Genomic DNA, 25,357 nt, shown 5'->3' on the forward strand with positions numbered 1-25,357 from the left:
TGGCAGTCTCTGATCAGGCTCTGTTAGCAGGGCACATTTTTCTCCCGCGGGTTGCTGTAACCCCGATGGCACAGTGACTGATCCACTCCTGCTGTCGGTCTGGCAGCTCTTGTCTTGCCTTAGTTTGTCAGGATGAGTATTTTGTATTTAAATATGTAACTCATCATAACTTCAAAATGGGTGAGTTTGGCTAATGGACCACATTGAAAGGTGCCCGTTTGCGGTGGTGCCGAGCTTTGCCCCATGCGCACACTCTAAATGTTTAAGGTGCCCTGTGTCAGTCTGAGCCTGACCCTGCTTCTGTGCTGTGACGCTCCTTGTGTAGCGCACATCAAAGGCACTTTCTGCAGCAGCCACCGCAGCAGCCAGTTCTGCCCTCCAGCAGCGAACCAACCTACCACTGAGAGCAGGATGCGGCCTTTGGGAGGAAACATTGTCTCTCCCTCCCCGCAGAGCATCTGTGCTGCTTTAGGGCCTGATTCCTCATTGGAGCAAGGGCTGCAGGGGTGGGCCCTGGTTTCTCTACCTAGGAGTAACACAAATGCACACAGAGCTGGAGGGGACCAGGTGAAGGAAAATTCCTTGAGTTTTCCTCGCAGAGTTCCTGCCAAACCCTGCTGCTGGGGGGTTCTGACCCCAAACCTCATAGATCTCCTAGGTTGCAGGAAAGCACAGGACTAGCTGTGCAGAGATCCCTTGCCTCCCATCTGTCCGTGGGGTCCCACCAGGCCCAGGGTGGCGCAGCCCTGAAGGAGCTGGGCTGCCAGAGATTCCCCATGGTCCATATTAGCTGCCCGGTGCACAGGGGCCCATAGAACTAGATCAACTTTTCCAGGTAGTCCATGTAGAGCTCTAGGGAGGACTAATGCACATCCTCTGCCCCCCTCACGAATGCTGCCCTGTGGAGAGCACCCTTGGCTCCCCTTTCTGCTCAGCAGAAGGGGGATTTGTGCACAGATCTGGGGAATGTGTTGGGACTCGTTGTGTTTAGGTTTTCCCCTAGGGATTGCTCTAGTTCTATTCAGTGCAGGAAAGACCTCCCAGAATCTTTAACAGGGAGCAGGGTGCATCTGTCTGGACAGCCTGGTGCACTCTTAATAGCCTAAGGTTTTGTCTGTCTTGACCACAAAACAAAATTCCAAACCCCACAGCAGCTGTGATTCCAGCCATAACTCCAGCACTTCCCAGAGTGAAATAACAAGTAATAGCAAAGGATACAAGGAATCAAAATGCACAGGGGAGAAAATATGTGTTCAGAAGAGATGTGAACAAAGATTGTGAGCACAGGAGGCTCTTCTAGGTGTCTGGAACTGCAAAGGAAGTGGCTTGTGGCAGGCTGTTGACATGGTTTCTATTTCTAGGCACTCACGTCAAAGTACTGAGAGAGACAGCAGGCAAACAGCAGCTGGGGTTGCCCCTTCTCCATAGTCTTGTAGTGTAGTTTCATTTTTTCAGTGAGAATTAGGACAATGGTGATTGTACAATACTGAATGTAAATTATGTAAAGTTATTGGGAGTCACCGGATGGTGATGTTACAGACAGTGCTATATCTTACTTATTTTAACATGTAGGCATTAGAATGGGGAGAAATGCTTATTGTCAGCTGTGATGCCCATCCTCTTAGAAGCTCAGAATGTAACCAATCAGAATAGTTCCCTGTCTTGTGTCTGTCTCTCTGAATTGTTCTTGGGTTATACCTGTGCAAGCAAACAAACCACAGTGGTGCCAAAATAGTAGCAAGTGCTGCTGTCTTCCACTGTCTACAGGGCTTCAACTGAGATTGAAATTGAGGTCTCAATAAATGGCAGGATTTGTGGACCACAGTCATACAGTGGCTGAATCTCTATTACCCACCTGTGTGCCTAGTACCACCTACTGATTCGTACTTCTTTGGCAGACATGGTAACATACCCCTTGTAATGTCTGAGATTCTCGGCACACAGCATGAGGAGTATGTTTCGAGTTATAACATCCTGGGCCTTGCCTCGCTAGCGTGTGGGAGAGACGCTCGGGATGTGCCTGCTTTTAGCAGCAGCACTATGGGGCACCAAAGCAGGACACTCAAAGACCATCTAACCTGTGACACCCCTGGCATACTCTCTCTCCTCCAGCACCGGGGTGCAGGCCCACTCCCCGCATGGAGATTAGCATTGTGCATTTATGTCCGTTGTCAAAGCTTGCTCACTGCAGGGTCCCCCAAGCCCACAGCTCTCTGACCCTGCTGTGCTTGTTGTCTCAGCAGTTTAACATACAGAGCTCGCTGCATCTTCCTCCGTGTAAATATTTGATGTGGCAGCTACAGAATGCACCAAAAAACTCAGTCAGTCAAGGTGCCAAAATGAACATCAGCTCCGAGGCTGTGGATATTGACACCATCTCTTCTGTGCAAGTTAAACGGGGTTGAAATGAACCTCTTGGGCCTCTCTGTTCACAGCTACCCACTGCAAGGTGTGCTGTCCAGGAGAGGAGGGGAGGAACAGCAGTAAAAACCTGGCCCCATTGGGTATGTAGGCAGCAGGAGGTGTTTCAGGTGAGAGGAAGGGTCCTGCCCATGGCTGAGCCAGCCTGAGCCTGTGATCACATGTTCTGCTCACCTGGGCTGCACAGACCCCTGGTTCATCCTGCCCCTTCCCTTGCATCAGTGATTTAAAGCAGAGCCCTTACTGCTTGGAGATCTCACCTAGCTCAGGGAGCATTAGAGCTTACACCTGCTGTGGGCCAGTCCCCTCTGCTGGCTTTCCCTGGTCTCTCACATCAGACACAGGCTGCTTGTCTTCACCGTCACGGCCTGTCCCCACCCTACCGATCATCTCTCACTCGCTATCCATGTATCAGCTTCTAACTCCCGTCAGCCCATGAAGTCAGCCACTGTTGACCACCTGTTTAATTTTCAAACAGGCACCTTCATGCTTTTTTCCATGCTGCTCCTCATGCCTGGGAGGAGCTCATAAACAGCCACAAAGCTATCTCACCCTCCTCCAAATCCCTCCTCAAAACTCTCCTTTGCTGTGATGGCCACAAAAAACGTGACAGCAGTGACCACAGCCCATCATGCTGATCTGTATTTCCTTGGGTCCTTGGACTCCCCCATCTGTCTGTATCCGTCTGCTGTCTCTTGTCTTATAGTTAGATTGCACGTTCTTTGCAGCAGGGATCGTCTTTGTTCTGTGTTTGCACCATGCCTAGCACAATAGAGTCCTCCTGGTCCAGGACTGAGAGCTCTGAGGTTCTTTGATAACACAGATAATTAATGGTACATTTTGTCCATTAAATAGAGTGGCTGTTTATTTAAAATAAAGAAAAGTGCCTACAGTTATACACCAGACTTCTTCATTGGCTGACGCTGCCAAATTGGAGGGAAATCAGAGAAGAGCAAAAAAAATTAGAGAGAGACTGACTTGTAAGGAAAGGCTAAAAGAACGAAATGTGTCCAAATGATGGTGATGGGAGGGTTGTAATAAACATCCCTCTGTAGGTGAAGGGAGCAAAACAATCATGGGAAGGAGAATGGGGGGTGGTGGTGGTAGGAGAAGGATGGAATTAAACCCAGCCAAATAACAAAAATCCCACTTTGAATGAATCTGAGGGAAAACTCAGTAAGATGTGTGGTATCTGGCTGTGCAGTGGTCTCCCAAGGGACGTGTTGGAAACCTCACTGCACTGCTTGGGACAGTTAAAACTCAGCTGCACAAAGCATTCAGGAATCCATGCAAATTCTTCTTTGGCAAGGGGTGGACTATGGGCTTGGTCTTGCAACAAGCTGACCACTCTGGATGCCCTTAAGTGCCTAGTTAATTGTAAGCCCATAAATAGCCCCATTGAAGTCAAACTTTAAAACTTTTTATACAAATGATTCTTCTGAAAATAGTAGGTAAGTAAATCCACTTGATGTGACTTTAAATCAAAGCTTAATTATATGTCATAAAGGCTAGCGTGATGGTGATACTGGGCTCAAATTCCGACCTGTTTTGCCGTGTACATCTCAAGAGACTCTTGTGTAAGTCAGTGCAGTTACTCCAGGGTTGTGCTGGTGTCAAGGAGAGCAGAATGCACAGACTGAAGGAGATGTGACTATCCCAGATCTTTCTAGCTTCAGCCCTTGTACTCTGAACTGCTAACGTGTAACTCCCTCTACTGGCGGCTCCGCTACAATTCAGTATACGTGGGAGTCTGCTTGAGCAGTAGACGCCAAGCGTTAGACCCCAAAACACCTGTGCATAGAGGTTGCCTCCCTGAATGAGGGAGGCAACCTAGTGACAGAGGATGTGGAAAAAGCTAATGTACTCAATGCTTTTTTTGCCTCTGTCTTCACGAACAAGGTCAGCTCCCAGACTACTGCACTGGGCATCACAAAATGGGGAAGAGATGGCCAGCCCTCTGTGGAGATAGAGGTGGTTAGGGACTATTTAGAAAAGCTGGACGTGCACAAGTCGATGGGGCCGGATGCGTTGCATCCGAGAGTGCTGAAGGAATTGGCGGCTGTGATTGCAGAGCCATTGGCCATTATCTTTGAAAACTCGTGGCGAACCGGGGAAGTCCCGGATGACTGGAAAAAGGCTAATGTAGTGCCAATCTTTAAAAAAGGGAAGAAGGAGGATCCTGGGAACTACAGGCCAGTCAGCCTCACCTCAGTCCCTGGAAAAATCATGGAGCAGGTCCTCAAAGAATCAATCCTGAAGCACTTGCATGAGAGGAAAGTGATCAGGAACAGCCAGCATGGATTCACCAAGGGAAGGTCATGCCTGACTAATCTAATCGCCTTTTATGATGAGATTACTGGTTCTGTGGATGAAGGGAAAGCAGTGGATGTATTGTTTTTTGACTTTAGCAAAGCTTTTGACACGGTCTCCCACAGTATTCTTGTCAGCAAGTTAAGGAAGTATGGGCTGGATGAATGCACTATAAGGTGGGTAGAAAGCTGGCTAGATTGTTGGGCTCAACGGGTAGTGATCAATGGATCCATGTCTAGTTAGCAGCCGGTGTCAAGTGGAGTGCCCCAGGGGTCGGTCTTGGGGCCGGTTTTGTTCAATATCTTCATAAATGATCTGGAGGATGGTGTAGATTGCACTCTCAGCAAATTTGCGGATGATACTAAACTGGGAGGAGTGGTAGATTTTGGGTTTTGATCCTTTTTGTCTTTCCACTGTAAATCACTCAATCCCACCTTTGTGGGTCAGATGTCCAGATATGTGTGTTCAACTTTTTGCTGCAACCACCCGAGCTAGAAACTTACTTTTAAAAAATGCAAGCTGAGATTCTCACCTAATTTCTTGACTAAAGGAGCTGGGGCTTTTAGAAAAATTGCACATACCACAACAGTTAATAACATAGGTCTTGCCCCATCTCCAGATGCTTCACAGGGAATGAATAGAACAGGATAACTTTGAGTGATCCATCCCCTCTCATCCAGTCCCAGCTTCTAGCAGTTGGAGGTTTAGGGACACCCGGAGCATGGGGTCACATCCCTGACCATCTTGGCTAATAGCCATTGATGGACCTAACCTCCATGAACTTATCTAATTATTTTTTTAACCCAGCTATACTTTTGGCCTTCATAACATCCCCTGACAATGAGTTCCACAAGTTGACTGTGTGTTATATGAAGAAGTACTTCCTTTTGTTTGTTTTAAACCTGCTGCCTATTAATTTCATTGAGTGACCCCTGGTTCTTGTGTCATGAGAAGGGGTAAATAACCTCTCTTCATGGTGAAAACTGACCATTTATTCCTACCCTTTGTTTCCTATCTTTTAACCAGTTACTGATCCATTAGAGGATCTTTCCTCTTATCCCATGACTGTTTAGTTTGCTTAAGAGCCTTTGGTGAGGGATTTTGTCAAAGGCTTTCTGAAAGTCCAAGTACACTGTATCAGCTTTGTCCACATATTTATTGACCCCCTCAAAGAATTCTAATAGATGGGTGAGGCATGATTTCCATTTACAAAAGCCATGTTGACTTTTCCCCAGTATATTGTGTTTATCTATGTGTCTGATAATTCTGCTCTTTATGATAGTTTCAACCAATTTGCCTGGTACAGAAGTCAGGCTTACTGGCCTCTAATTGCCAGGATCGCCTTTGGAACCTTTCTTTAAAAATAGGCATTACATTAGCTACCCTCCAGTCACCTGGTACAGAGGCTGATTTAAATGATAGGTTACACACCAGTTAGTTGTTCTGCGATTTAATATTTGAGTTCCTTTAGAAGTCTTGGGTGAATACCATCTGGTGATGTATTACTGTTTAATTTACCAATTCATTCCAAAACCTCCTCTACTGACATCTCAATCTGGGACACGTCCTCAGATTTGTCACCTAGAAAGAATGGCTCAGGTGTGGGAATCTCCCCCACATCCTCTGCAATGAAGACTGATGCAAATAATTCATTTAGCTTCTCAGCAACAGCTTTGTCTTCCTGGAGCGCTCCTTTGGCCCCTTTTCCACCCAGTGTAGCCCTGCTCACTGTTTGGCAGGCTTCCTGCTTCTGAGAGACTTAAAAAACATTTTGCTGTTACTTTTTGTGTCCTTAGATAGATGCTCTTCAAATTCTTTCTTAGCCTGCTTTATTACACTTTTACATTTGACTTGCCAGAATTTATGTTCCTTTATATTTTCCTCAGTAGGATTTGGTTTCCAATTTTTAAAGGATGCTTTTTTGCCTTTAAGTGCCTCTTTCACGCTGCATCTTTGGTCTTCTTACTGTTTGTTTGTTTGTAATTGTGGAGTATCCATTTAGTTTGAGCCTCTAATATGGTGTTTTTAAATAGTCTCCATGCAATTTCCAGGCATTTCACCCTTGTGACTGCTTCTTTTAATTTCCATTTAAATTGCTTTTTTATTTTTGTATAGTTCAGGGAATTTAAGCTATGCACATTGATAACCAACACCACTATATACTCGCATTGCTGCAACCCTTCTCTCTTCCCCCAGTATTCAGTACCTTCCCTTGTGAAGTCTTGATAAAGGGCCCGATCCTGCAAACCTGTGTTCATGGGGTTATTTATGGGAATAAGGGGGTTGCAGAAGTGGCCCCTTTGCACCCAGTTCTATTCCCATTTCAGTCAGTGGGAAAGTTCCCACTGACTTCAGTAAGAGCACGATTGGGCCCTGGTGCTACTACATGGCCAGAAAGGGTTAATCTCTGCTACCCTGCTGTACGCTACCTTTAATGCAGTGACTGCAGATTTTTACACAGATGTAGATTTGGCCTTTGGTCTCCTTTTTGCATGGAAGGCATCATGTACCCTATGTCAGCATGTAAATAACAATAAAATCCTGCCTGGCTATGTGAGGTTTCCACATCCACACCTCTGGCAAATAAGATTTGAGTTTAACCCTGTAATGATGGCTGTGATGATCTATACATTCCTGTGACTACCTTGTGCCATCCAGATCTGGCTTCCTACTCCATTTTCTACCAATCCAACTCAGGCCTGCAGAGCAAGGGTGAATAGCATCACAAGAGGCAGCAATGTATCTGCAGCTGAAACCACAGAAGCAAACCAGGAAATGCAGCATTTGCTTATTTCTCAAACCCTATTCTGAACTGGTACAGCTAGGAGCACAATTTATGGTGCTAATTATCAGGCATTTCCATTCTGCTGGGGTGTTCTTTATTCACAATGATCTGGAAAAGGTCAGGGTGTTTATGTGTCACTAGGTAGCATCAAACGATGCTTGGGTGAGTTATTAGTGGAGAGATGTGCCTAAAGTGATCCCAGATCTATTTCCTCCTCCTTAAAACTCTCCTCTGCTGTCAGCTTATGACCAGCTAGCAGTGAGTAGGCAGGTGGTGCGATGAGACTGCTGCTTATCATGGATAACTTCTTGCTCATGTCACAGTTACTTCATCTTCCCTCTTTTCCCCACCTCTACTCCCTATTTGTTTATCTCATCTACCTGTTGGTTCTGATTACCAAGACTACTAGCTCCTCGTGGCTGACCTTTTATTGTATGCCTATGCAGCGCCTAGCATAATGAGGCCTTGATTCTTGATTGGTTCCCCTGGATGGTAATAGAATATAGATAATACAGGTGATGACATCATAATACCCTGAGTGACATCACCCCTGAAGCAATGATGTCACATTGCAGAAGCAAGCACTTCTTTATCAAGATTCCACAGCAGAAAAGCTCTGTGCCAACCTACTCAGCAAGGTGTTCCTCCCAGTGGCTTTCTAGGAGTAAGTCACAAGCCCACTATGGGATCGGGGCTGAATTTTGGGATGGGAAATAGTGAAGATCCTGTATAGGCTACACATGCCATACAATGGAGGCGGGAAAGCCCTGGTAGGGGCTATTTGGGATCAAGCCCAAAAAGGAGGGGTTGGGGGAAGGCTGTTTAGAAGGGAGATAGGTCCCCTGGTGATGTTGGCCTTGACTGGAGTGATGAAATGGTTCAGATTTCGGGATAAATTGCTACATACACCTTGTCTTGTGTTCACCCTCCTCCTTTTTCCGCAGAGGAAGTGAGCTGAGCAGTGCCTGCAGAGAGAATGCTTCGTTTGATCAGGACTAGACTGAGTGCCAGCTGGTGGAGGCAACTTTGGGCACAAGCTCTGGCTACGCCCCACTTCAGGTAGAGTAAACTGAGCTCAATTTATGAGTACAGCTGGCGGATTTGAAATCTTTACCCGTGACTTGAGGAGTTCAGTAACTCAGCCAGAGGTGAGGGGTCCATCACAGCAGCAGGTGGGTGAGGTTCTGTGGCCTGCCATGAGCAGGAGGCCAGACTAGATCATGATGCTCCCGTCAGGCCATAACGTCTATGAGTCTCTGTCCTTGCGCCATAGCTAAAATGCAGTAACTCCCTTCGTCGAGCCTGGCCCTGGGGGCAGCGCCAGGGATTCTTCGCCCCCTCTTGCCCTTTCCAGCACAGCTGGGCGGGGATGGAGAGGAGACAGGAGGGAGCAGGCTGACCCATTGTTTGTATGTGTGTGTGGGGGGGAGGAGAAGCAGGCTGACCCATTGTTTTCACAGGGAGAAGGGAGCAGCCTGACCCATTGTTTGTGTGTGGGGGGGGGAATTAGGCTGACCCATTGTTCTCAATGGTAGCAGATGACAGAACGAGGAGTAATGGTCTCAAGTTGCAGTGGGGGAGGTTTAGGTTGGATATTAGGAAAAACTTTTTCACTAGGAGGGTGGTGAAGCACTGGAATGCGTTGCCTAGGGAGGTGGTAGAATCTCCTTCCTTAGAGGTTTTTAAGGTCAGGCTTGACAAAGCCCTGGCTGGGATGATTTAACTGGGAATTGGTCCTGCTTCGAGCAGGGGGTTGGACTAGATGACCTTCTGGGGTCCCTTCCAACCCTGATATTCTATGATTCTATGATTGTTTTCACAGGGAGAGGGGAGCAGGCTGACCCATTGTTTGTGTGTGTGTGTGGGGGGGGGGGAAGTAGGCTGACCCATTGTTTTCAGGGGGAGGGGGGAGCAGGCTGACCCATTGTTTGTGGGGGGGGGAGCAGGCTAATCCATTATTTGTGGGGGAGGGAGCAGGCTCACCCATTGTTTTGGGGGGGTAGAGGGGGGAGAAGCAGGCTGACCCATTATTTGTGAGGGGGGGAGAGCAAGCTGACCCATTGTTTTCAGGGGGAGGGGGGAGCAGACTGACCCATTGTTTGTGTGTGGGGGGGAGCAGGCTAATCCATTATTTATGGGGGAGGGAACAGGCTGACCCATTGTTTGCAGGAGGGAGGGGGGAGCAGACTGACCCATTGTTTACAGAAGCAGAGGGGGGAGCAGGCTGATCCATTGTTCACAACATAGAACAAACCGATATGTTATTCTTATAAAGGACAAAGAAACAAACGTGCCCATAACTTCCATCAAAATCAGTGGGAGCAGGATTGGACCCAAAACTACACACAAAAATAATCATAGAATCATAGAATCATAGAATATCAGGGTTGGAAGGGACCCCAGAAGGTCATCTAGTCCAACCCCCTGCTCAAAGCAGGACCAATTCCCAGTTAAATCATCCCAGCCAGGGCTTTGTCAAGCCTGACCTTAAAAACCTCTAAGGAAGGAGATTCTACCACCTCCCTAGGTAACGCATTCCAGTGTTTCACCACCCTCTTAGTGAAAAAGTTTTTCCTAATATCCAATCTAAACCTCCCCCACTGCAACTTGACACCATTACTCCTCGTTCTGTCATCTGCTACCATTGAGAACAGTCTAGAGCCATCCTCTTTGGAACCCCCTTTCAGGTAGTTGAATCATCCAGTTTGCTTAATTACAGCCTATTTTCTTCAAAGCTGGCTAGCGCCGCACTCCAAGGAGCTGTAACTCGACCGTGAGGGTCCAGGGGCCAAACCAGAACAAAAAAAATTAAGAGAAGTCAGAGCTTCACCTCAGGGCACTTTAAAGCTCTGTAACTCAAAGACAGGTTGACAAGCTTTCTTCAAGGTGTGTAGAAACATTCTCCTTTGACTTTGGACGGTATCTGGCAGGTATCAGATCAAACTTATAAGACAAAGTTAAAGGAGGGCTTTATGGAAGCTGTTTCTAGCTAACACTTCAAATATCGAAGTATTTTTGGTGTGCCCAGCACCATAATACCTATGCAGCAAGACAGATGGAGTTAGATTCTAGAGGTATGTCTTCATTGCGCCCCCCCACCCCTCCAAAAATATGTGTGCTTAACCCAGGTTAGCTTGCTGGACTAAAATAGCAGTGAAGACATGGCAACTCTGTGTTTAACCCAGTTCGCAGGTCAAGTCAACCCCAGGCTCCCCTATCGGCTTTAACTCGAGTGGCTAACTCAAGTTAAAAGCCAAATTACTGTGCTTCACTGCTGTTTTATCCTGGGTTACCTAACCTGAGTTAAGAACATGCCCCCCCCCCTTTTTTTTTAAAGCAAAGACGTACCCTAAAAAGCCAACTCCAGTGCTAGTTCCCAAGATCCATATCTGTTTGGGGAGCCTGAGTAGTTAATTACTCTTACTAAATAAACTCCCGTCTGCCTGTTTTCCCCAATAAAGTACCAGCTGGCGAAAGAACCTAAAATACTGCTTTTGTGCAAAATCCCTGGTAGTAAAGATGGAGATCAGAGATGCCATTGAAGCAGGTTCCTTTTACAGTTTTCCAGGTGGTCTCTCGGGCTTTCTTTAAAGGTGCTGTGCCGTGACCATCAAACCGCAGACACATGCCTTCCACTGCTGACACTCACCCAAGTAAATGCTTGTGACTGATGGTGAAAATTGCACTTGCATGATGTCACAGCGATTTTGTTCTTTTCCCCAGACTGACATCGCCTCCATACTATATAACACATCAAAAAGGGAGATACTCAAATAAAGCGAACAAGGTAAGTCACACTGCTTGTATAATTTTGCTTTGAAAGCCTTGGGAAGTGGCTGCAGGTCTGCGCTCAGTGCTTTGTCCCGGACTGTGTTAATGACTGATGGTGAGACTGCCACTGTCCCCAGGGGGGACTCCTCTGTACTTCATAGATACTGTAGGCCTGATTCTCAGCTCACTCCTCTCCCATTGACTTCAGCTGGGCGTGGCAATCAGATCTGGTCAGCCTCAGAGGCAGTGAATAGCATTGGCATATAAAAAAATAAAGCACCAAAGAAGAAAATAAAGTGATGCCTGATGCTGCTTCTGCTGGCTCTAGGGTAACACAGCGGGTATGGTACTGTAATGGTGCCAAACCACACAAGCGTGGAGGCCTGACATCTAATGAGATTCACGTTGTGTTTGAGACAAGTGTGTGAATAAGAACTGGGAGGAAAATCTGAAAAGCAGCTCAATTCTTAACAGCCTCCCCGTCTGCTGCACAATGACAGTAAAGGGGGGTCTTGGCAGCCTCTCCCAAGAGGCCACACTGCAGAGTGACAATATGCCCAGCCAATGAAACACGACGTGGAAGCATGACATCATCAGAACAGCTGTCCGTGATCTTGAGAGCTCTGAGCCTTTGAGAACAGGTGCAACCTCTCTGTGGGCGTTGGGTGCACCACAGTCCCGAGATCTCTGCAAAGGCAAAAATACCCTCTTCACTTACGCACATTTTCACTGTGCTTCTCAGCATGTCCTGCAGGGTGCCATGGTTCTGCAGTCAGCACAGGAGCGGTTCTCCTCCTGGACTCCCCACCTCTGAGCTGTGCAGAAAGCATACCATGAACTTCCCTCTCCTAGTATCACTCCGCTCTGCAGGGCTCATGTGTGTAAGTGCTCTTGTTATCATCTCTCTCCTCCAGGAATCCACATCCTTTGTCATGAACCTGTTCAACGGGAAGCTTATACCTGACAATGTTTTTCCTTTTCCCGCAGGTAGGATATTTTTATTTAAAATTTCCTTATGGATTTAGTGCTGATGGTGACCTTTGCTGGTTTAATGGCATAGCAGAGCAAAGCCACCAAAGTCACAGAACACAGGCCATGTGCTCCTCCCACCCCCAGCGAGAGGCTAGTTGAGTTTCCATGGAGCTCTCAGCTCAGTCTGCTGACCAGACAGGGCCATCCCTACCCATACGCAAAGTATGCAGCTGTGTAGGACACCTGCACTGCTGCGTGCTGCTCTAGCCCCCCTCCACCTCTTCCCCAAGACCCCACCCCTCCCACCCCTTCCCCAAAGCCCCCACCCCTGTTCGCCCCCCCGCCCTTCCTGCCCCAGCCCCGCCCCATTCCACCCCTTCCTCAAAGCCCCCGCCCCTGTTCGCCCCCCCCGCCCCTTCCTGCCTCAGCCCCGCCCCATTCCACCCCTTCCCCAAAGCCCCCACCCCTGTTTGCCCCCCCGCCCTTCCTGCCTCAGCCCCGCCCCATTCCACCCCTTCCCCAAAGCCCCCACCCCAGTTCGCCCCCCCGCCCTTCCTGCCCCAGCCCTGCCCCATTCCACCCCTTCTGGACTACAGCAGATCTCTTAGACAAACATCCAGTCTTAGAAGGTGCCTCCTCACATAAGGGTATTTGTGTCAAATCATGTAATAAAGTGATGAGGGTTAGACACATCCTGCTAATCTAGCTGTAACTTTGCCCCTCCCTAGTGCTCTCAATGGAGCAGATGCAGTTCCTGCAAGCCCTGGTAGATCCCTGCACCCGCTTCTTCAAGGTTAGTGGCAGTCTGCTGCCTGTTTGATTACGGAATAGCCTGAAGTGTGTGTTGTAAACAAAAGAAAAGGACTCCGTCTTCCTCAGACAGTGACGTGGGACGGCTGGCCTCACCACCATTAAAAAAATTACTTCTCCTGGCAAATCTACCCTCTTTCTGAAGCCTGGAGGATGCACAAGTGCACATCCACGTTCTCCTCCTGATTGTGATTTCCTGAGTGCCGCTAATGCCCATGTCTCATACAACGCGCCACCAGTCTGTCAGACCGAGGCGTGGGTTACCTGTTTGGGTGTTGGCAGTGAAGGAGTTCATGTGGGTGGCCTTTCCGCAGGGATATTTGAAAGACAGGGTGGCTCTGCGAGGCCTGGCCCTCCCCAGAGATAGAGAACAGGCTTGGAGGGAGGGAGCGTGGGGCAGAGGCAGAGGGGAAGGGCAATCAGGTCATAGATCGCTCACTCCGAGGCTTACCCCCCCACCCCACACACACTGACCCTCGGGCTCACTCGCACAGCAACAGCAGGACACTAACACACCAGTGCCCAGATTGCCTGCTCTAGGATCCAGCAGCTCCTTGGTGCCCGGTAGGCAATGCGTAAACGGCGACTTTGCCGGCCCCTCCGGCCTTGCCCCATGCAGCGTTCGCCTCGGCGTGGCACCTGCCTTTCACTCGCTCCCTTTCATTACTTGAAGGAGGTCAATGATCCTGTGGAGAACGAGAAGCTGGAGAGCATTGAGAAGACCACCCTGGCGGGGCTGAAGGAGATGGGAGCCTTTGGGCTGCAGGTGCCTGAGGAGCTGGGGGGAGTTGGGCTGACAAACACCCAGGTAAGACAGAGCCTTGGGGGTGCAGGCATGACGGGACAGTAGGGGCCGGGATCTGAACTCGCCCTGAGGTCAGGTGTTTGGAGCCAGTGTCTGGCTCAGGCCTGTGATGGGGGGGCCAGGCATGGAACTCAGATCCAGCCTCCCCCGGGTTTGACTCGGAGCGTGAGAGCTGTCCTCACCTGGCGGGCAGGTGGGCCCGTTCTCTCTTCTCGTGGCCCCTCCCCCACTGTAACATGGTAGAGTCTCTTCCTGGAGGAGGTCGGGAGCAGAGAAGAGCGGGGCTGTGATTCAGAGGCGAAGGGGCAGTGCTTACTTTGTGCCAGAGCCTGGCAGTTCAGAGCCCGGCCCCGCTGGACTTGCTGCATCAGGTATGAAAGTAAAAAGTTGCTGGATCCCAGGCACCTCTTTCATTCCAAATGAAGCCCTGCCTGGGGAGCATGGCTGTGCTCAGCCTGACGCTGAAGTGCGTGACGTTCCATTCCTGTGGTCCTGTGCACCGGGCATATGAATCCAGCTTGCTGCATGCTCTCAGTCCCCAGTGAGCCACAGACAGCTACGTGTCAGTTTGTGCGGACAAGCTTCACCTCCCTATGCAGGGTCCAAGCTCTACCAGGGTTTAGTTGTAACAGCACAGAAAAGACGGTTAGCCAGTTTGTACCCACCTGGCCTAACCCTCTGGAAGATCTGAGAGCTCTGAAGCCACGTCACCTGTCAGCCCCACACAGACCAGGGCTGTCCCTACAGGCAGTAGACCAACAGTCACTGGAAAGCCTCCAGCTGCTGTGCTGAGCTCCACCAATCCCTCCAGCTAGGTTTTTATCCTGTGCCCGTTATAGTAGCTAGGGAGTGTGAAAATATCACCTGGATAGTTCAGAGGTGAGGCAGTGTGGGATAGGGAACCAGCGTGGGAGCTGGGAGAACCAGATTCTGTTCCCAGACCTGGTTTCCTCTTGCTATATGACAGTAGTCTAGTCACTTCCCTGAGTCTTGCTTTCTAGTAATTCCATCAATAAATATTCATTACCATCAATTCTGCAGTAGCGCATGGCTGGGTGTTGCTCGGCCAAACAGTCAGAGGCAGTCCCTAAATAGACAAGACAGACACAGTGGTAGACAGATGATGTATCAGTAACATCTCCAATGTGCATATCTCGCTAGGTGTGGGTTTTCTTTTTCCTCTTTTAAAAAGTTCTACCCAAACCTTCTCCTACCTCCTCCCCTCTGCCCTTGTGAGCCAGACACAGTGCGGGGCAGGGATCAGCCAGCTGAATGCGCCTGAGAGTGTCTGAAGGCTCCTGATGACTGGTCTGTGCCCCCAGTGTCCTGCATTGGGCCCTGGCAGGGGTGATTAGGAGGAGCAGATGGGAGCAGTGTTAATATTAGTGTTGATGTGGAGTGTTTGCTAGTCCCCAGAAGCTGTAGTATCTGAAGGTCAAACTGGGCAGCGGTTCCAACCTAATCCCCGTCCCCACCATTTCTCTTTTGCTTTCCCTTTAGTATGCTCGGATGGTGGAGGTGGTTGGAGTGCACGACCTTGGTGTGGGCATAAGCCTTGGTGCTCATCAGTCAATCGGCTTTAAGGGAATCCTGCTCTTTGGGACCCAGAGTCAGAAGGAGAAATACCTGCCCAAGCTAGCATCTGGTAGGAAACAGGGCCTGTTTTCTTCACTCTGTTGTGCCCTATGAAAGGTATAATGTAGATCTTTACCCACCCTCCTGGCTTCTTGCAGGTCTCCCAGACACTGCTCTGAGCTGGGCTTTCAGCACTCTGCTTGCAGGCTGTGGGGAGGGGTGGTGACGGCGGGCGGCTGACAGCAGTGGGGAGAGCTAGGTCTAGCACAGGCAAGCTCTGTGCAAGCTTCTCTGCACTGCTCTGCCAGTTCAGTGCAGAAGCCCTCAAGCCCCGTCAGAGCACAGCCTTCGAGCTCACACTGCAGGCTGGCATGTCGCTGTGCCAGCAGGGGATCTGCGGGATACCCAAGGCAAGGCACCGGCTGAGTTGCAGAAAAGTGCAGCTTTCTGTAGTTGTCTGTTTACATACGGCCAGCTGGTTGCCCTGGGGTGTGCATGGATGTACCCCACCCCATCCTCATCCCGCCCGACGTGCCTGCCTGCCATGGACTCACTCCCTGCTGTGTAGGTGGGGAGTCCTCAGGGCAGTGCGGGTCCTGGGCCCCCGGCAGAGCCCTGGCTGCGTGTGGGTTCTTTTGTGTTCTCTATGCTGTTAAAGTCTGTGCCATTGGTGACCGTTCTGCTCCCTTCTGCAGGAGAGACCATCGCTGCCTTCTGCCTGACGGAGCCGTCTAGTGGCTCAGACGCAGCATCTATTAAAACCCTCGCAGAGCTCAGCGAGTGTGGGAAATTCTACACGCTGAACGGCGGGAAAATATGGATCAGGTGAGAGAAGTCGGGAGGTTGAAAGGGTTCCTCGAGGTCCCATGAGAGCCGGGAGATTCTGCAGGCCCCGGTGACACAGGAAGCGTCCAAAGCCATCAGAGCTCTTGCTCAGCATAACAGCAGGAAATGCACTTCGACTGGAGCTCCCAAAGCCTGTGAGATCCGGCCCAGGGTCCTCGGCAGGGGGGACGGGATGAATCCTGCAGCCTGGGCCCAGCCCTGCTTGGGGTCAGCCTCCTGTGGCTCCTCCAGTCGCTGGGGTTCAAGTGGGCCTGGGGAGGCTCTGAATCCCAGCACAGTCAAGGGCTGTAGCTGGCCCTCCGCAGGAGCTTCCCAGACAGGTCCTTGCCTACAGCCTCCAGCCCAGAACGAGCTGGGCTTCCTCCCTTTATATTGCTAGAGCATCTGGAGCATGCCCAGTCCCGCCGGGGAGGCAGGACTTCCGCTGTCAGTAATATGGACTTAACCCTGTCTGGGCTCGTGCGGGGTAAGCAGACCCCGTCACACCCTGGTACAGAGAGGCAGTTGTGGGCCTGGAAGGAGGAGGAGATGTGGGACTTCCCCAAACCTTATGGTGCAGAACTGGAGTGATGATTCAGAAGAGTAGTTTCTCACGTCGGTTGAACCAGCTCCCCTGCCCCTGCTGTTTAGGGTATAAGATGTTAGAGCATCCGTGATCAGGGCTAACTATAGTCCTGAGCCAAGATAGCATTTCAGCGCATGCTTAGGTCCCAGTGAATTAATCAGGATGTTTTCCTGTGGCCCAAGGAGAGGCAGTGTAGTAGAATGTACTGAGCACCATGCTGGGAGTGAGGCGCTCCTGAGTTCTAGCCCCCGTTCTGCCACTGAGTCCCTGTATGGCCTTGGGCAAGTCCCTTGTCTTTCTAGGTCACGTTCTAAGGTATGTAATGGGTGGTTCCAGCTGTATGTCAGTAATCAGGTGTCAGGGAAAGTTACGGTGAGGGGGTGGAAGAGCAGGTTTATATCAGGGAAGACAGCCAGCAGGAAGGTATAACAAGGTCTTAGCTAAAAGAAAGGGGCTCGACTTTACCTTACCCATCCCTGGCTCCTTTTCCTGCTACAGCCTTCCCCTTCTGCCCCATAGGCCTGGTCCACACACAGGTTTGGCACTAGTATAACTTTGTCAGGTAGGGGTGTGACTTTTTACCGAATTGCTCACACTGGTACAACCTCTGGTATGCACTCAACTCTATTGGTATAAAGGGTCCGTATGGCGCTATAGCTTATTCCTCCTCCCATAGTGTCTGTACTAGGGGCATTGTATCACTTTAACTAGACCGGTGTGGGTAAAGCACGACAACTTGTGTATATATGCAAGCCTTAGTGTGTGGGATGCACTCATTCAACCAGGGTGTGTAATTTATCCACCATCTGCCTCACCTCTGAATTGTCTCTGGATAATGCAGTCTAATTACCTCCCTCTAAGGAGGAGAGGAAGATGAATTATTGTTTGTCTCTGACAGCATGAAGTGTTGTGCTAGGGCTAATTACACACAGGCTAGCTGCTGTTGTTATTAACTGCAGTAAAAAAGTGTGCGTAAAAGGATGTAATGGAAAAAGGGAAATCACTGAGAGGGAAAGAGAAGAGCCTGAGTAAATACAGGTGATCGGGAGCTGGGACTCACTGTTTCCCTAATCGCTTTGGGTTCCAGTAATGGAGGGATAGCTGAGATCTTCACAGTGTTCGCCAAGACCCCGGTAAAGCAGCCAACAGGGGAAGTGAAGGACAAAATCTCAGCCTTCATTGTGGAGAGAGCGTTTGGGGGCGTGACCAGGTGAGAGAAGTTTATAACTTAACAGGCACGGTTTGAGGAGATATTAAAAGGACTGGGACTGTTCAGCTTAGAAAAGAGACTCAGCAGGATATGATTGAGGTCTATAAAATCATGACTGGTGTGGAGACAGTGAATAGGAAAGTGTTACCCCTTCACATCACACAAAAACCAGGAGTCACCCATGAAATTAACAGGCAGCAGGTTTAAAACAAAAGGAAGTATTTCTTCACATGACACATAGTCAACCTATGAAACTCGTTGCCAGGGGACGTTGTGAAGGCCAAAACTATAACAGGGTTCAAAAAAGAACTAGATGAGTTCATGGAGGATAGCTCTATCAATGGCTACTATCAGAATGGAACCCGACGCGCTGAGTGTCACTAAACTTCTAATTGACAGAAGCTGGAACTGGGTGACAGGGGATGGATCACATGATAATTGCCAGATTCTGTTCATTCCCTCTGGGCACCTGGCATTGGTCACTTTCGGAAGACAGCATTCTGGGCTAGATGATCCTTTGGTCTGACCCACTATGGCAGTGGTTCTCAAACTGTGGGTCCGGACCCCAAAGTGAGTCGTGAGCCAATTTTAATGGGGTCACCAGGACTGTCTTAGACTTGCTGGGGCCTGGGGCCGAAGCCTGAGCCCCACCTCCTGGGGCTGCAGCCAAAGCCCATGGACTTCAGCCCTGGACATTGGGGCTCAGATTACAGGCTCCCTGCCTGGGACTGAAGCCCTTGGGTTTTGTCCTGCCATCTCACCCAGGGCAGTGGGGCTCAGATGGGCTCAGATTTCAGTCCCCGCTCCTGGGGTTGTGTAGTAACTTTTGTTGTCAGCAGGGGGTCGCGGTGCAATGAAATTTGAGAACCCCTGCACTGTGGCCATTCTTATGTTCCTATGTCCTTATGTTTACAAGGCTCAGCCTAGGACTAAGATCCAGGAACCGTGTTTCCAGCACTGACTTGTTGTATGCTCTTCGGCAAGTCTCTTAACTGCTGTATGCCTTGATTCCCTTGTCGGTTCAAGGGTGATAGCAATACTTCCCTGCCACCCAAAAGTGGTGTTATCATTGGCCAGTTTGTGCACTTTTAACAACGAAAAGTGTAATAAATATTAAGTGTTGTTATTTATTGCTATTTTCCTCATTGCATTATGCTTTTCCAGGATGATGGGTAAACATTCTCCCCATAAAAAGACAAAAAGTGGGGGAATGTAGAAGGAAGAGAGACTGAGACATAAGGCCTTGTATCAGAGGCCTGGTATGAGGCCTGAGGCCTGGGCTAAAGTAACGGTCAAAACTTTGCTAATATCAAGCAAAGTCAGGCTGTGAGCTAGAGGCAGGCCCTGCTCACAGACTCTGGCAAGAACAGGGCTGATATTGCCAAAACACACGTTCCTAAGAGGTGCTGGGCACAGAGCACTTGCACAAACACATTCCAGAAGGGTGGTACCAGAACACCCCGATACCAACACATTCCCTAAAGGTAACAGCAGCACACTGACCCATCCTAAAGATAGGGTCAGGATGACAGTGTGATGGATAAAGATGTACAAGGTGATGGAGCGTAACCGTCTACGTCAGAAGGTGTCAACTAACTACCTCAGAGGGGCAGTACGTAACTTCTTTGTATTGATGTATACAATCACTGCCTCAAAGGGAGTGTCTTCCCCTGGCCGAGGGAGGAACAGAAAGTCCCGCCGTTCACTGAGCTGGTCCATTGTTACAGGCATACAAGTATTAGTGGTCCGGTAGAGTCTGTGGGATACTAGTACCATATCAACAATAAACCTGCTTGGGTGCCTTCGTACCTTAACAGATCTTGTGATGATTGGGCAGTTTGCTCAAGGTCTGCTGTGCCAGCTGTTTGCACAGAGCTGGGACAGCACACTAGGAGAACGCACGCTCGCAGCCAAACATCTGACCACACCATCCTGCCATGCCAAATGCCATGCCTGATCCTGGAGGGACTCAGCACCTTGTAGGGTCAAGCACCATAGTGTGGGACTTTAACCAGGGATGCTATAATGATTATCCAGCTGTCTATCAGGTGCTGAAGTCCTTGGATCTGCTTTCCAGGCCTCCAGCCACAAGAGGGTGCTAGACCATTATGTTCACGCACCACTTTCACTTTCCATTTATAACAAAATATAATCCATGCTCCTTTAAACTTCCCTCTGCTGAGCGATTTGCTACAATGAGTATGACAAACATTAGGAGAGAAGTGTTGGCATTACCAGGGCACAGTGCTTGAGATTATGCAGCTACATGGTCTGGCATAGGGTACAATGTTCCAGAGCCTTTAGAAATGGGCAATGGTTATTTAGTTTATGTTTAAACTGCTCCCTGTTTCTATATAAGACATTGTGTTAACATTTTATTGGCACACAGAATTACCACATGTAAATGTGCACCCACCTTTGCACACTGCCAGGTTTTATCACATGTAGATCAAGTAACTTGGATCCTACCAGAAGCTGAGTCGCCTCAACTTCCATTGACTTCACTGTGAGTTCGAGGGCACTTGCCCCTTTGCAGGGTCAGGGCCAGGGTGCGCAGTTACCAGCACGCATGTGAGAATGCTCATTTGCAGGCACAAATGCAGAAACTGCACATGCAGATAGGTGTGCATGTCCAAAGGTCACAGCCAGGCTGAGGTCATCTCTCGTTTCCTTCTGTTTTGTCAGTGGCCCCCCGGAGAAGAAGATGGGGATCAAGTGCTCCAATACAGCTGAAGTGCACTTTGATAACGTGAAGGTGCCAGCAGAAAATCTGCTCGGGGAGCTTGGAAAAGGCTTCCTGGTCGCCATGAACATACTGAACAATGGGCGCTTTGGGATGGCCTCCGCCCTGGCAGGCACCATGCGTGGAGTGATTGTCAAAGCCGTACGTTCTTGTTCTTGAAACAGGATTAGATCACGCAGATGGTTTGTGCAGGACAAGTGACAATGGACTGTCTACCTGTCCCACATGTTAGCAGAGCGTAGTCAGTGAGACGCAAGGGTCAGTTATTCTGTGGGACATCCCCATGGGGGAATGGCTCTGGGAAACCCATGTTACATGTGTATCCAGAGAGAGAGATAGGAGCTGATGCTGGAAGAGCCAACAGGTCAAAGATCTGCATTTAGACAAATAGAATTACTGTGAAATGTCTGTGTTTAATTTTAAGCATATGTCTGGTCCTGATGGCTTCAGTGGGATTCTCCGCATGCTTGTAAGACGTGTCCAGATTTGGGGCCTTAGTTTACTTAGCTGCATATGTTGGTTAGTCTTTAGACAGAAATTCTTCTTCTCTCTTTTGTGTAATGGGATGAGATTGGGCTAAGGGCTGGGGTTTTGGGGCTGGAGTTAAGTTGATGGCCGAGCTTACAAGACCCTTAGAATTAACTTGGTGGTGTTTCTGGTTGGATGTAATGTGATACCTTTGGAACGCTGTATCCAATCAATTGCAAAATTTCAGAAATTTTTCTAGGCATCACTGGGCAGAAGCCTATTGATTTTGGTGGAAATTGGAAAACCCAAAAGGGGGAAATGGAATATACACAGAGCCTGTGGCCTGGGGGAGCGAATGGGAGGGTTGAAATGAGTCTGTGCACTAGAGGGGGTAGGAGGTAGCTCACAGGGATCTTGTGGGGATGGGAGAGATGCCAGGAGCCCCTGGGGTGTGCAGCAAGCTTGGCCGACACAAGCTACATAGGGCTTGACATCCTAGTATAGATATTCCTATAAACATTAGCTAACTTGATTTTGTTTAAAATTGAAATATATGGTCAAATCCTGCAGCTTGGACACAGACTAAATTCCTCTTGTCTGTATTACATTAGCTTCTTGCTGTGATCATGGGTTCTTATGTAACACCAGGTTGATCATGCTGCTAATCGTAAGCAGTTTGGAGACAAGATCAGCAACTATGGGGCTATTCAGGAGAAAGTTGCACGGATGGCCATGCTGCACTATGTTACGGAGGTGAGAAATTCCTCTTAATTGCAGGATCAAGACCATGGTCAACAACTCCATTGTACAGGCACAGCAGAACTCTCAGGGTAAAGCTTGTCTGTTCAGGAGACAGGGCGTTCTGGGGGGCTGGTCCCACCCCAGACTGTGGAATGAAGTTTACCATGGACTAAGAACCATCCCACACCTCCCTGCTTCCTTCTCAAGCCCCAGGCACATTCTCTGACCTGCCTTCTCTGATATAAACACAGAGCAGTGTTGTCATATAAATAAACACAATGAAAAAACAAAACAGTCCACTGCACACCCAGTTCTCCCTCTGGGGAGTGGATGAGAGAAAGTGACCCACACTTGATATTATATGTTATTTAATGCATAGGTGGATGGCGCTCAGATACTACAGTGATGCAGATGGTATAAAAATCTATATCAAATAGAACAGATTGTACCTGCTGCCATCCCAGTTTGTGCTGGTGTCATATCTCAGAGGCTGAGCTGGCAGGCTGGGTTGGTTCAGTGTTTGGATGAGACTTCCAGGTGGTGTTGGCAAATCACTGGGCAGCCCTCATTTCTCTGGGCTTGATTCTGTGCTTGCCTACACTGGTGTAAAGTGGGAGTCGTGCCATAAAGACTCTGGCATAAAGCTGGCCTGAAACCCATGTGCATTTGGGAAGAATCAGGCCCTCTGACTCTGAGCCAGTGCCCCAGAGTGGTATTGGGAGCCCTGTGCTGAGTTTTGGCAATGTTCCCATAGACCGGTTCATAGGACTGGAGCTGTGTTAACCTCAGCATCCCGGCCAAATTCCAGCGTGAGTAATTCCATGCTGCCCACAGCTCTGGCCCTTTAAAATTCCTCTTGTCCTGCGGGTTGGAAGCAGCCTTGGGTTTAAAAAAAACAAGCAACCCCAATCCTCCCAACAAAACACCTCTTTCCTCTCCCATCCTGGCCAACCAATCCAGGAACTCACAATTCCAGGGAATCCACCCTGCAGGAGAGGAGGACTGTATCTCTCTCTGTCACCCACACAGCTTCCTCCCACTATTACCTGAAACATGCATTTTCCCCTAATGGCTGTGGCCCGTTGCTGAGCTGTGCAGGAGCGGCTGTGCCCCCTCGGGCAGTTGTGTGCTCGCCGAGGGTGAAGCGGGCGGCAGGATGACTAGCAGCCGTCTCTGTTATGAGCTGGTTTAAGGTGGTTTTTATTGCAGCAGTGCCCAGCTGCCCCAGTCAGGATCCGGTCCCCTTGTGCATCTGAGCACTGGGAAAGGCCTGGTCCCTGCCCCAGCATTTACAGTCTAATTGGAAATGAGATAGAACAAATGAGCATAACGACCCCTGGCGGTGTGTGGTGGGAGGGGGATGAGGCTAATGATGACAAGATCCCAGGGTTACACAGGTTTGAAATCCACTGCATCTTCCTGCCCCTCAGCTTGCCCTTCGCTGACTGGCTTCTTGTGTGCAGGCAAGGGAATTGGGCTGAGGGAGGATGAAAGGAGGAGAGGATAGTGCCCTTATGAATCAGGTCAGGACGAGCCTTGTGCCTGCAGGGGACAGCATGGGAGGACTAGATTTTGAGATGGGACCTCTGATGGGCAGTGCCCGCTGCAGAAGAGAGGGAGAGGATGGAGCCGAGCCAAGCCAGGCCCTCCATACAGCATACCTTGGGGTGTGGGATGGTGTCTTTGGCACATACACCGTGTAACCAAAGGCAAATGGCTGGCTTCCCTGCAGTCGATGGCCTACGTGGTGAGCGCCAACATGGACATGAAGGTGCCCGATTACATGCTCGAAGCTGCAATCAGCAAGATTTTTGCCTCAGTAAGTGTGTTTGATTCCCAGCGCGAGATGTCTCCGCAAGGAGGGGTTAGAGCAAGCATGGCCTGTCAGAGTTGGGCTCATGCTGCCCCGTTGCTGAGCAGTAGCAGGTGTCAGGGCTTTGCTACGTCGGTGTCCCACTGGAAGGGAAAGGCGTGCTGCAGAGACAAGCTATTCTCTCCTCTCTGGTGGCACTGCATCCCAGGGATTACACCTGCAGGAACCCCGCCTGAGGCATCAACCCTGGAGCCAGAGAGCAGCTCCCTCCCGGACTGCGATCGGCCTCTCCTGCTTCTAGCAGGCGGCTTGTTCCTGTCCCACCCTTCTCCTGGAAGATCCCTCCGCCCCAAACCACCCAGTTCTCATTGCGCTCTCACTGCTGGGCATGGACAATGCAAAGGGAGACTGCTCAGGCAGGTGTGACTAAGCAGTGTCCACTGGAGCTGGCTTTCCTACAAGTCTCTCTCCAGACCAGGCTGTTTCCCCCAGCACTGCCTGCATTGACTGCCCAGCTGCCGCCACAGTCCTGTGCTGTCGCAGCCCCTGTGGAGTCAGCAGCAGAACCCGGCAGTTCGGTACCTGCAGTTCTTCGTTGAGTGATTGCACATGGCCAGGCCACGTCAGGTGTCTGCATGCCCAGCGTGCTGAAGCTGGAGAACTTTTTCCCTGAGTGGTACCTGTCAGGGCGGCACGTGCGACCTCTGCACGCTCATGCTACCAGCTGATGGTATAAAGGGGCAGAGCCGCCCCAGCCCCCCTTCAGTTCCTCCTCACCACCCCATGGTCGGGAGGGGGCGCGTGTGTGCCTGCTTGCACAAATCTTCCCTTTTCCTCTGAGCGACGTGTGTAATTTGTTGTAAATAATTTGGTTCATTGGTTAGATAGTGGCTCATTTCCGTCCATTTTCTCTTGGCTTTTCAGACTTGTAGTTAGCCCTGTCGACGCGCAGTGCCAGGGCATGCCTCAGTCCCCAGGTATTAAACAAAGTTCTGGCTCTAATAAGTCTCTGTCTGTCCGTGACTCTCACTACCAGTGGCTGAAGGGTTTGGGGGAGGGCCATGTTCGGGGTAGGTACCTGATTTGTAGTGGGTTCAGAATTAGGACCTAACCATTTCAGGAAGTGAAATTTTCTTGTGTTCTGATGCAAGCTAACTTGCGTCCTCCCTCCGAGCCCTGTTGCTTGGCACACAATCCTTGGGGCTCTACTTCCACCATGGGGTGACCTCCGGACGTCTCCGTTATCCCTCCTCAGAGAGGTTCAGAAGGGAGACATCGTTCTCCCTCCCCAGGGCCCCAGAAGAAGCTGAATCCTGTGACCCACATGCCTCTAAGCCTAACAGATCTTCCTCATCAAGGATCTCCCGGCCCTTCCAGGAGTCAGTCAGATATGGACCAGCCCTGGCTACGTGCTCCTCAGTACCACATGCTTCCTTGGCAATATGTGTAGAGTCTTGGACTCTGGTACCATCCTCTGTTCCATTGAGACCAACTCCTTGGCCTGGGCCATCTGTATTGTCTG

General features: G+C 49.8%; 1 protein-coding gene across 8 annotated transcripts in view; it reads left to right on the forward strand.

The window, feature by feature from the left end:
- The window catches only part of LOC140917023 (very long-chain specific acyl-CoA dehydrogenase, mitochondrial), an 86,650-nt gene that overhangs the window by 39,135 nt on the left and 22,158 nt on the right, over positions 1–25,357 (forward strand). For 3 of the 8 annotated variants that reach the window (XM_073358968.1, XM_078854337.1, XM_073358965.1), the window contains exons 2-12: positions 8,461–8,575; positions 11,240–11,303; positions 12,202–12,274; positions 12,988–13,052; positions 13,743–13,877; positions 15,375–15,519; positions 16,145–16,274; positions 17,948–18,070; positions 20,756–20,954; positions 21,930–22,034; positions 23,755–23,841. In XM_073358968.1, coding sequence (XP_073215069.1) covers positions 8,493–8,575; positions 11,240–11,303; positions 12,202–12,274; positions 12,988–13,052; positions 13,743–13,877; positions 15,375–15,519; positions 16,145–16,274; positions 17,948–18,070; positions 20,756–20,954; positions 21,930–22,034; positions 23,755–23,841 — 1,209 coding nt within the window. In that variant the 5' untranslated portion in view covers positions 8,461–8,492. Of the gene's footprint in view, positions 1–4,644; positions 8,181–8,460; positions 8,576–11,239; positions 11,304–12,201; positions 12,275–12,987; positions 13,053–13,742; positions 13,878–15,374; positions 15,520–16,144; positions 16,275–17,947; positions 18,071–20,755; positions 20,955–21,929; positions 22,035–23,754; positions 23,842–25,357 lie in introns of those variants that run through there. The other 5 variants (XM_073358967.1, XM_073358963.2, XM_078854338.1 and 2 more) reach the window with 5 other exon arrangements.

Source organism: Lepidochelys kempii, chromosome 9 (assembly GCF_965140285.1).
Source record: "Lepidochelys kempii isolate rLepKem1 chromosome 9, rLepKem1.hap1, whole genome shotgun sequence".
Lineage (NCBI taxonomy): Eukaryota > Metazoa > Chordata > Testudines > Cheloniidae > Lepidochelys > Lepidochelys kempii.